This window comes from Oncorhynchus nerka, unplaced genomic scaffold (genome assembly GCF_034236695.1).
Source record: "Oncorhynchus nerka isolate Pitt River unplaced genomic scaffold, Oner_Uvic_2.0 unplaced_scaffold_5164, whole genome shotgun sequence".
In the NCBI taxonomy this organism is placed as follows: domain Eukaryota; kingdom Metazoa; phylum Chordata; class Actinopteri; order Salmoniformes; family Salmonidae; genus Oncorhynchus; species Oncorhynchus nerka.
The window spans coordinates 627-12,872 of record NW_027036142.1 but is presented as its reverse complement, the minus strand read 5'-3'; the positions used below and the strand labels follow the sequence as shown (position 1 = coordinate 12,872).

The 12,246-nt window shown below is 43.3% G+C and overlaps 1 protein-coding gene across 1 annotated transcript; it reads left to right on the top strand.

Annotated features, from left to right (window-relative positions):
- Positions 1–1,214: 1,214 nt before the first annotated feature.
- Positions 1,215–7,385, top strand: LOC135566405 (voltage-dependent T-type calcium channel subunit alpha-1I-like; the record flags this gene model as incomplete). Its single annotated transcript, XM_065014126.1, has 6 exons — positions 1,215–1,341; positions 3,450–3,575; positions 4,692–4,781; positions 5,168–5,360; positions 6,158–6,309; positions 7,276–7,385. Coding segments are annotated over 6 exons (798 nt in total), but the record flags the coding sequence as incomplete, so codon positions are not given.
- Between the last annotated feature and the right edge of the window lie 4,861 nt (positions 7,386–12,246).

Sequence of the window (12,246 nt, the reverse complement as noted above, 5' to 3'; positions counted from 1 at the left end):
CTGCAGACACACTGCCCTTATGTAGGGAGGACACACTACAGACATACTGCACCCCCTCGGGTAGGTAGGTCACACTACGGGGAGGTTCCCATAATGTCCTTCTCCCATAGTGGTGAAAACAGACTGGTTGTGCAGTATTGTTTCTTTGGTGATTTGGGGTCAGTTTAGTTTGTTAGGATCCCCATTAGCTGTTCCTCATGCAGTGGCTACTCTTTCTGGAGTTCACTTTCCCTTATAACTGAAAGACCAGAAAAATTTCACCTTTGCCATTTAGATTTACCCTCTCTGAGTCAGCTGCAAACACTGTATTTTGGGAAGCACTCCTCTTACTAACTCTCCATCCCTTTCTACCTCTCTTTCTCTCTCTCTCGTGCTCTCCCTCTGTCTAATCCTCCATCTCTCTCCCTCTCTCTCACTCCCTCTGTCTAATCCTCCATCTCTCTCCCTCTCCCTCTCCCTCTCTCCCTCTCTCTCACTCCCTCTGTCTAATCCTCCATCTCTCTCCCTCTCCCTCTCTCCCACTCCCTCTGTCTAATCCTCCATCTCTCCTCCCTCTCCCTCTCTCACTCCCTCTGTCTAATCCTCCATCTCTCCCTCTCCCTCTCCCCTCCCTCTGTCTAAATCCTCCATCTCTCCCTCTCTCCCCTCTCCCTCTCTCCTCTCTCTCCTCCCTCTGTCTAATCCTCCATCTCTCTCTCCCTCTCTCTCTCCCTCTCTCTCTCTCTCTCTCTACCTCTCCCTCTCTCCCATCACTGCCTCTCTCTAACCCCTCCATCTCTCCCCTCCCTTTCCCTATCTCAATCTCTCTCTCCCTCTCTCCTCTCTCTCTCTCTCTCTACCTTCTCCCTCTCTCCATCACTCCCTCTCTCTAACCCTCCATCTCTCTCCCCTCCTTTCCCCCTATCTCAATCTCACCCTCTCTCTCCCTCTCTCTATCTCTACCTCTCCCTCTCTCCCTCTCCCTCTCTCTCTTCTCTCTTCTCTCTTACCTTCCTTCTCTCCTCTCTCCCTTCTCTCTTTCTCTCTCTTCTCTACCTCTCCCTCTTTCCATCACTCCCTTCTCTAATCTGCCATCTCTCTCCTCCTTTCTTTCCCTATCTCAATGTCTCTCTCTCCATCGCTTCTCTGTCTCTCTCTCCTCCATCCCCTCCTTCTCTCCTCCTTCGTCTCTCTCGCCGATCCCTCCTGCTCTCTCTCTGTTTCTCTTTCTACAGGGTGATCAGTCGAGCCCCAGGTCTGAAGCTGGTAGTGGAGACTCTAATAACGTCTCTGAAACCTATAGGAAACATTGTTCTTATCTGCTGTGCTTTCTTCATCATATTTGGTATCCTGGGGGTGCAGGTAGGGGCTGTTATCTTTGGAGTACTTGTCTCTCCATCTTTCTTGCTCTGTCTTTTTATTCTATCTCTGTTTTCCTCTGTTTCCTTGTTCCTTCACATTCCCTGTCTTTCTCCTTCAATATATACCCTGTCTTTCTCCTTCAACATATACCCTGTCTTTCTCCTCCAACATATACCCTGTCTTTCTCCTCCAACATATACCCTGTCTTTCTCCTTCAACATATACCCTGTCTTTCTCCTCCAACATATACCCTGTCTTTCTCCTTCAACATATACCCTGTCTTTCTCCTCCAACATATACCCTGTCTTTCTCCTCCAACATATACCCTGTCTTTCTCCTCCAACATATACCCTGTCTTTCTCCTCCAACATATACCCTGTCTTTCTCCTTCAACATATACCCTGTCTTTCTCCTCCAACATATACCATGTCTTTTCTTCTCCCAATATATAATTCTGTCTTTCCCTTCAACATATAATTCTGTCTTTTCTCCTTCAACATATAATTCTGTCTTTCTCCTCCAATATATACCCTGTCTCTCTCCTTCAACATATACCCTGTCGTTCTCCTTCAACATATACCCTGTCGTTCTCCTTCAACATATACCCTGTCTTTCTCCTCCAACATATACCCTGTCTTTCTCCTCCAACATATAACCTGTCTTTCTCCTCCAATATATACCCTGTCTTTCTCCTCCAACATATAACCTGTCTTTCTCCTTCAACATATACCCTGTCGTTCTCCTTCAACATATACCCTGTCTTTCTCCTCCAACATATACCCTGTCTTTGTCCTCCAACATATACCCTGTCTTTCTCCTCCAATATATACCCTGTCTTTCTCCTCCAACATATACCCTGTCTTTCTCCTTCAACATATACCCTGTCGTTCTCCTTCAACATATACCCTGTCTTTCTCCTCCAACATATACCCTGTCTTTCTCCTCCAACATATACCCTGTCTTTCTCCTCCAACATATACCCTGTCTTTCTCCTCCAATATATACCCTGTCTTTCTCCTCCAACATATACCCTGTCTTTCTCCTCCAACATATACCCTGTCTTTCTCCTTCAACATATACCCTGTCTTTCTTCTCCAATATATAATTCTGTCTTTCTCCTTCAACATATATACCCTGTCTTTCTCCTCCAATATACACCCTGTCTTTTCTCTCCAATATATACCCTGTCTTTTCTCCTCCAATATATACCCTGTCTTTCTCCTCCAACATATACCCTGTCTTTCTCCTCCAATATACACCCTGTCTTTCTCCTCCAATATACACCCTGTCTTTCTCCTCCAATATATACCCTGTCTTTCTCCTCCAATATATACCCTGTCTTTCTCCTCCAATATATACCCTGTCTTTCTCCTCCAACATATACCCTGTCTTTCTCCTCCAACATATACCCTGTCGTTCTCCTTCAACATATACCCTGTCTTTCTCCTCCAACATATACCCTGTCTTTCTCCTCCAATATATACCCTGTCTTTCTCCTCCAACATATACCCTGTCTTTCTCCTCCAACATATACCCTGTCTTTCTCCTTCAACATATACCCTGTCTTTCTTCTCCAATATATACCCTGTCTTTCTCCTTCAACATATACCCTGTCTTTCTCCTCCAATATACACCCTGTCTTTCTCCTCCAATATATACCCTGTCTTTCTCCTCCAATATATACCCTGTCTTTCTCCTCCAATATATACCCTGTCTTTCTTCTCCAATATATACCCTGTCTTTCTCCTTCAACATATACCCTGTCTTTCTTCTCCAATATATACCCTGTCTTTCTCCTCCAATATATACCCTGTCTTTCTTCTCCAATATATACCATGTCTTTCTGTGTCTCTGTTTCCTCACCTTCCTCCCACAGTTGTCTGTCCCTCGGTCTCTGTCCCTTCTCTCTCTTTATCAGTCTTTGCCACCTGTCTTCCTCTATCTCTCTCTCAATTCCCTAAATCATTCTTGACCATCTATGTAATGACCTCCATATTATTCCATCAAGTGTGTCTATCCTGTGATAATGACATGAAAGAAACCACTTGTATGGTAACAACAAGACATCTGAAGTGTCTCTGTCCATTGTTCCCATTGTTCCCTGACAGCTGTTCAAAGGGAAGTTCTTCTACTGCTTTGGCCCCGACGTCAAGAACATCACCAACAAGTCTGACTGTCTGCAGGCCAACTACAAATGGGTTCATCACAAGTACAACTTTGACAACCTGGGACAGGTAAGGATTTCTCCCAGTATTCATTTTAGACGAGGTGTCAAACTGATGGACATGGTGAATGGACCAGTATGAAATACTGAACTGATGGACATGCTGAATGGACCAGTATGAAATACTGAACTGATGGACATGCTGAATGGACCAGTATGAAATACTGAACTGATGGACATGGTGAATGGACCAGTATGAAATACTGAACTGATGGACATGGTGAATGGACCAGTATGAAATACTGAACTGATGGACATGTTGAATGGACCAGTATGAAATACTGAACTGATGGACATGGTGAATGGACCAGTATGAAATACTGAACTGATGGACATGGTGAATGGACCAGTATGAAATACTGAACAGATGGACATGCTGAATGGACCAGTATGAAATACTGAACTGATGGACATGGTGAATGGACCAGTATGAAATACTGAACTGATGGACATGGTGAATGGACCAGTAAGAAATACTGAACTGATGGACATGGTGAATGGACCAGTATGAAATACTGAACTGATGGACATGGTGAATGGACCAGTATGAAATACTGAACTGATGGACATGTTGAATGGACCAGTATGAAATACTGAACTGATGGACATGGTGAATGGACCAGTATGAAATACTGAACTGATGGACATGGTGAATGGACCAGTATGAAATACTGAACAGATGGACATGCTGAATGGACCAGTATGAAATACTGAACTGATGGACATGGTGAATGGACCAGTATGAAATACTGAACTGATGGACATGGTGAATGGACCAGTAAGAAATACTGAACTGATGGACATGGTGAATGGACCAGTATGAAATACTGAACTGATGGACATGGTGAATGGACCAGTATGAAATACTGAACAGATGGACATGCTGAATGGACCAGTATGAAATACTGAACTGATGGACATGGTGAATGGACCAGTATGAAATACTGAACTGATGGACATGGTGAATGGACCGATGTACTGATGTTTTGTCTGTGTGTTTTTGTCTTTATATGTATGTTTATATTTCATGTCTTTCATGTGTGTTCTGTCTGTCTGTGTATGTCTGCATTTCTGCATGTGTGTGTGTGTGTTCTGTGTGTATATGTGTGTGCGTTCTGTACCACAGGCTCTGATGTCCCTGTTTGTGCTGGCTTCAAAGGACGGTTGGGTCAACATCATGTACCATGGCCTGGATGCTGTAGGGGTGGACCAACAGGTAACTAGTCTAATAGTGGTCATCAAGTCTATCCATTATATTTCTATAGATGTATTATTTTTTCAGTTGTGTTGGCTGACTGATCTCAGAGCATACTCAACTCCTTCTCTCCCTCTCCTCCTTCGACTAAACACCCACATGCACCACTCCTCTCTCTCCTCCTTCTCCCCTCTCGCCCCTCCTCCCCATCTCTCCCTCCCTTCAATCCCCCTCCCACCTCCCCCCTCCTCCCTTCCTCCCTCCTCTCCCTTTCCTCTCCCCTCCCTGCCTTCTCTCCCTCCATCCCCTCTCCTCCCTCCCTCCCTCTCTCTCCCCTCCTCTCCCCTCCCTGCCTTCCTCCCTCTCCATCCCCCCTCTCCCTTCCCTCCCTCCCTCTCTCCCTTTAGCCAGTGATCAACAACAGTCCATGGATGCTCCTCTACTTCATCTCATTCCTCCTCATCGTCAGTTTCTTCGTTCTGAACATGTTTGTGGGCGTGGTAGTGGAGAACTTCCACAAGTGCCGTCAGAACCAGGAAGTGGAAGAGGCTAAAAGGAGAGAGGATAAACGACGGAGACGCATGGAGAAGAAGAGGAGGGGTAAGGGAGAGACGGGAAGAAGAGATAGTGCAAGGTGCCTGGAGAGAGAGAGGGAGGGTGAGAGGGAGAGAGGGATAGAGGGAGAAAGGGAGGATGAGAGGGAGAGAGGAAGTGTGAGGGAGAGAGGGTGAAAGGGGGAGAGGGATAGAGGGAGAAAGGGAGGATGAGAGGGAGTGTGAGGGTGAGAGGGAGAGAGGGTGAGAGGGAGAGAGGGATAGAGGGAGAAAGGGAGGATGAGAGGGAGTGTGAGGGAGAGAGGGTGAGAGGGAGAAAGGGAGGATGAGAGGGAGAGAGGGATAGAGGGAGAAAGGAGGATGAGAGGAGAGAGAGAGGGAGGGAGAGAGGGATAGAGGGAGTGTGAGGGAGAGAGGGTGAAAGGGAGAAAGGGATGGAGGGAGGGTGAGAGGGAGAAAGGGATGGAGGGAGGGTGAGAGAGGGTGAAAGGGAGAAAGGAGGGAGGGAGGGTGAGAGATGGTGAGAGGGAGAAAAGGAGGGAGGGAGGGGGTGAGAGAGGGTGAGAGGGAGAGAGGGAAAAAGGGAGGATGAGAGAGAGAGAGAGAGAGAGGGAGTGTGAGGGAGAGAGGGTGAGAGGGTGAAAGGGAGAAAGGGATGGAGGGAGGGTGAGAGGGGGAAAGGGATGGGGGAGAGAAGAACAGACAGAGATAGATCATCAATGATTGTGTGAATTGTTTATGAGTATTACTCTTGACAGGAGGACATTACAGGAATGCTTTTGAATAGTGTACAGTAATACTATGTATAAAGCACTATTACCTGTGTTTGTCTCCCCTTGCCAGACGCCCAGAAGATCCCCTACTATGCCAGCTACAGCTCCCTCCGCCTGTGGATCCACACTCTGTGTACCACCTACTACCTGGACCTCTTCATCACCTTCATCATCTGTATCAACGTCATCACCATGTCACTGGAACACTACAGCCAGCCACGAGTAAGACTGAAGGGAGCGGGGTGTGGGGGGGGGGTGGGGGGGGGGGGTACAGAAAGACAGAGTGTTGTGTGTTTTCATGTACGCCGTACCATATGTGACTCCTTCTCTCTCTCTCTCTCTCTCTCTCTCTCTCTCTCTTTCTCTCTCTCTCTCTCTCTCTCTCTCTCCCCTTCCCTCCCACCTCCTTCTCTCTCTCCCCTCCCTCCCTCCCACCTCCTCTCTCTCCCCCTCCTCTCACCTTCTCTCTCTCTCCCTCCCACCATCTCCTTCTTTCCCTCCCTCCTCCCTCCCACCTCCTCTCTCTCCCTCCCTCTCACCTTCTCTCTCTTCTCCCTCCCTCCCACCATCTCCTTCTCTTTCCCCCTCACTCCCTCCCACCTCCTCTCTCCCCCTCCCTCCCACCTCCTTCTCTCTTCTCCCACCTCCTCTCTCTCTCTCCCTCTCTCACCTCCTTCTTTCTCTCTTCTCCCTCCTACCATCTCCTTCTCTCTCCCCTTCCTCCCACCCCTTCTCTCTCTCTCCCCCCTCCATCCCTCCCACCTCCTCTCTCTTCCCCTCCCACCTCATTCTCTCCCCCTCCTCCCTCCCTCCCACCTCCTCCTCTCTCTCCCCTCTCTCTCACCTCCTTCTCTCTCTCTCCCTCCCACCATCTCCTTCTCTCTCTCCCTTCCTCCCACCTCCTTCTCTCTCTCCCTCCCCTTCCTCCCTCTCTCCCCCTCCTCTCTCTCCCCCTCCCTCTCACCTCCCCTCTCTCCTCCTTCCCACCATCTCCTTCTCTCTCTCCTTCTCGCTCCCACCTCCTTCTCTCGCCCCCTACCTCCTACCTCCTTCTCCCACCCACCTCTTTCTCTCTCTCCCCCCTCCCACCTCCTCTCTCCCCCACCTCCTTCTCTCTCTCCCCCTCCTCCCTCCTCCTCTCTCTCTCTCTCCCCCTCCCTCCTACCTCCTTCTCTCTCTGTCTCTCAGTCTCTGGATCTAGTGTTGAAGTACTGTAACTATTTCTTCACGTCCACCTTTGTACTGGAGACCCTCCTGAAGCTCACCGCCTTTGGCTTCCGACGCTTCTTTAAAGACAGGTAGTTACAGGGCCACACTGACTTACTGAATAAACACTATTCACTGCTGCACTGGGGATACACAGTGTGTGTGTGTGTGTGTGTGTGTGTGTGTGTGTGTGTGTGTGTGTGTGTGTGTGTGTGTGTGTGTGTGTGTGTGTGTGTGTGTGTGTGTGTGTGTGTGTGTGTGTGTGTGTGTCAGTCATCTCAGTGTGTATGATTCATACAGAGTATATGATTCATAGCTGCCCTTAACCACAACTCCATTAGAAAATAGTTATTCTGACTTCAATGGTACTTCCTGGTAGTGTCATAGCTTTACTATAAATGAACTATAGCTGGGATACTTCAATTGTACTTCCTGGTATTATCATAGCTTTACTATAAATGAACTATGCTGAGATACTTCAATTGTACTTCCTGGTATTGTCATAGCTTTACTATAGCTGAACTATAGCTGGGATACTTCAATTGTACTTCCTGGTATTATCATAGCTTTACTATAGCTGAACTATAGCTGGGATACTTCAATTGTACTTCCTGGTAGTGTCATAGCTGAACTATAGCTGAACTATAGCTGGGATACTTCAATTGTACTTCCTGGTATTGTCATAGCTTTACTATAGCTGAACTATAGCTGGGATACTTCAATTGTACTTCCTGGTAGTGTCATAGCTGAACTATAGCTGAACTATAGCTGAGATACTTAAATTGTACTTCCTGGTATTATCATAGCTTTACTATAAATGAACTATAGCTGGGATACTTCAATTGTACTTCCTGGTAGTGTCATAGCTGAACTATAACTGGGATACTTCAATTGTACTTCCTGGTATTGTCATAGCTTTACTATAGCTGAACTTCCTGGTATTGTCATAGCTTTACTATAAATGAACTATAGCTGGGATACTTCAATTGTACTTCCTGGTATTGTCATAGCTTTACTATAAATGAACTATAGCTGGGATACTTCAATTGTACTTCCTGGTATTGTCATAGCTTTACTATAGCTGAACTATAGCTGAACTATAGCTGGGATACTTCAATTGTACTTCCTGGTATTGTCATAGCTTTACTATAAACTTCCTGGTATTGTCATAGCTTTACTATAAATGAACTATAGCTGGGATACTTCAATTGTACTTCCTGGTATTGTCATAGCTTTACTATAAATGAACTATAGCTGGGATACTTCAATTGTACTTCCTGGTATTGTCATAGCTTTACTATAAATGAACTATAGCTGGGATACTTCAATTGTACTTCCTGGTATTATCATAGCTTTACTATAGCTTTACTATAGCTGAACTATAGCTGGGATACTTCAATTGTACTTCCTGGTAGTGTCATAGCTGAACTATAACTGGGATACTTCAATTGTACTTCCTGGTATTGTCATAGCTTTACTATAAATGAACTATAGCTGAGATACTTCAATTGTACTTCCTGGTATTGTCATAGCTTTACTATAGCTGAACTATAGCTGGGATACTTCAATTGTACTTCCTGGTATTATCATAGCTTTACTATAAATGAACTATAGCTGGGATACTTCAATTGTACTTCCTGGTATTGTCATAGCTTTACTATAGCTGAACTATAGCTGAACTATAGCTGGGATACTTCAATTGTACTTCCTGGTATTGTCATAGCTTTACTATAGCTGAACTATAGCTGGGATACTTCAATTGTACTTCCTGGTATTATCATAGCTTTACAATAAATGAACTATAGCTGGGATACTTGAATTGTACTTCCTGGTATTGTCATAGCTTTACTATAGCTGAACTATAGCTGAACTATAGCTGGGATACTTCAATTGTACTTCCTGGTATTGTCATAGCTTTACTATAAATGAACTATAGCTGGGATACTTCAATTGTACTTCCTGGTATTGTCATAGCTTTACTATAGCTGAACTATAGCTGGGATACTTCAATTGTACTTCCTGGTATTGTCATAGCTTTACTATAGCTGAACTATAGCTGGGATACTTCAATTGTACTTCCTGGTATTGTCATAGCTTTACTATAGCTGAACTATAGCTGGGATACTTCAATTGTACTTCCTGGTATTGTCATAGCTTTAATATAAATGAACTATAGCTGGGATACTTCAATTGTACTTCCTGGTATTGTCATAGCTTTACTATAAATGAACTATAGCTGGGATACTTCAATTGTACTTCCTGGTATTGTCATAGCTTTACTATAAATGAACTATAGCTGGGATACTTCAATTGTACTTCCTGGTAGTGTCATAGCTTTACTATAAATGAACTATAGCTGAACTATAGCTGAACTATAGCTGAACTATAGCTGAACTATAGCTGAACTATAGCTGGGATACTTAAATTGTACTTCCTGGTATTATCATAGCTTTACTATAAATGAACTATAGCTGGGATACTTCAATTGTACTTCCTGGTAGTGTCATAGCTGAACTATAACTGGGATACTTCAATTGTACTTCCTGGTATTGTCATAGCTTTACTATAAATGAACTATAGCTGAGATACTTCAATTGTACTTCCTGGTATTGTCATAGCTTTACTATAGCTGAACTATAGCTGGGATACTTCAATTGTACTTCCTGGTATTATCATAGCTTTACTATAAATGAACTATAGCTGGGATACTTCAATTGTACTTCCTGGTATTGTCATAGCTTTACTATAGCTGAACTATAGCTGAACTATAGCTGGGATACTTCAATTGTACTTCCTGGTATTGTCATAGCTTTACTATAGCTGAACTATAGCTGGGATACTTCAATTGTACTTCCTGGTATTATCATAGCTTTACTATAAATGAACTATAGCTGGGATACTTGAATTGTACTTCCTGGTATTGTCATAGCTTTACTATAGCTGAACTATAGCTGAACTATAGCTGGGATACTTCAATTGTACTTCCTGGTATTGTCATAGCTTTACTATAAATGAACTATAGCTGGGATACTTCAATTGTACTTCCTGGTATTGTCATAGTTTTACTATAGCTGAACTATAGCTGGGATACTTCAATTGTACTTCCTGGTATTGTCATAGCTTTACTATAGCTGAACTATAGCTGGGATACTTCAATTGTACTTCCTGGTATTGTCATAGCTTTACTATAGCTGAACTATAGCTGGGATACTTCAATTGTACTTCCTGGTATTGTCATAGCTTTACTATAAATGAACTATAGCTGGGATACTTCAATTGTACTTCCTGGTATTGTCATAGCTTTACTATAAATGAACTATAGCTGGGATACTTCAATTGTACTTCCTGGTATTGTCATAGCTTTACTATAAATGAACTATAGCTGGGATACTTCAATTGTACTTCCTGGTATTATCATAGCTTTACTATAGCTTTACTATAGCTGAACTATAGCTGGGATACTTCAATTGTACTTCCTGGTAGTGTCATAGCTTTACTATAGCTGAACTATAACTGGGATACTTCAATTGTACTTCCTGGTATTGTCATAGCTTTACTATAAATGAACTATAGCTGAGATACTTCAATTGTACTTCCTGGTATTGTCATAGCTTTACTATAGCTGAACTATAGCTGGGATACTTCAATTGTACTTCCTGGTATTATCATAGCTTACTATAAATGAACTATAGCTGGGATACTTCAATTGTACTTCCTGGTATTGTCATAGCTTTACTATAGCTGAACTATAGCTGAACTATAGCTGGGATACTTCAATTGTACTTCCTGGTATTGTCATAGCTTTACTATAGCTGAACTATAGCTGGGAACTAATTGTACTTCCTGGTATTATCATAGCTTTACAATAAATGAACTATAGCTGGGATACTTGAATTGTACTTCCTGGTATTGTCATAGCTTTACTATAGCTGAACTATAGCTGAACTATAGCTGGGATACTTCAATTGTACTTCCTGGTATTGTCATAGCTTTACTATAAATGAACTATAGCTGGGATACTTCAATTGTACTTCCTGGTATTGTCATAGCTTTACTATAGCTGAACTATAGCTGGGATACTTCAATTGTACTTCCTGGTATTGTCATAGCTTTACTATAGCTGAACTATAGCTGGGATACTTCAATTGTACTTCCTGGTATTGTCATAGCTTTACTATAGCTGAACTATAGCTGGGATACTTCAATTGTACTTCCTGGTATTGTCATAGCTTTACTATAAATGAACTATAGCTGGGATACTTCAATTGTACTTCCTGGTATTGTCATAGCTTTACTATAAATGAACTATAGCTGGGATACTTCAATTGTACTTCCTGGTATTGTCATAGCTTTACTATAAATGAACTATAGCTGGGATACTTCAATTGTACTTCCTGGTATTGTCATAGCTTTACTATAAATGAACTATAGCTGGGATACTTCAATTGTACTTCCTGGTATTGTCATAGCTTTACTATAGCTGAACTATAGCTGGGATACTTCAATTGTACTTCCTGGTAGTGTCATAGCTTTACTATAAATGAACTATAGCTGGGATACTTCAATTGTACTTCCTGGTATTGTCATAGCTTTACTATAGCTGAACTATAGCTGAACTATAGCTGGGATACTTCAATTGTACTTCCTGGTATTGTCATAGCTTTACTATAGCTGAACTATAGCTGAACTATAGCTGAACTATAGCTGGGATACTTCAATTGTACTTCCTGGTAGTGTCATAGCTTTACTATAAATGAACTATAGCTGAACTATAGCTGAACTATAGCTGAACTATAGCTGAACTATAGCTGAACTATAGCTGGGATACTCTCTGGATAGTCAAATACAGATACTGCTGAGCTACTGAATAAACACCATCCACACTGCTACACTGGGGACACTGTGTGTTTTCTCACTCTGTGTGATTCATAGTAGTAATGCCACAGCCGTAAT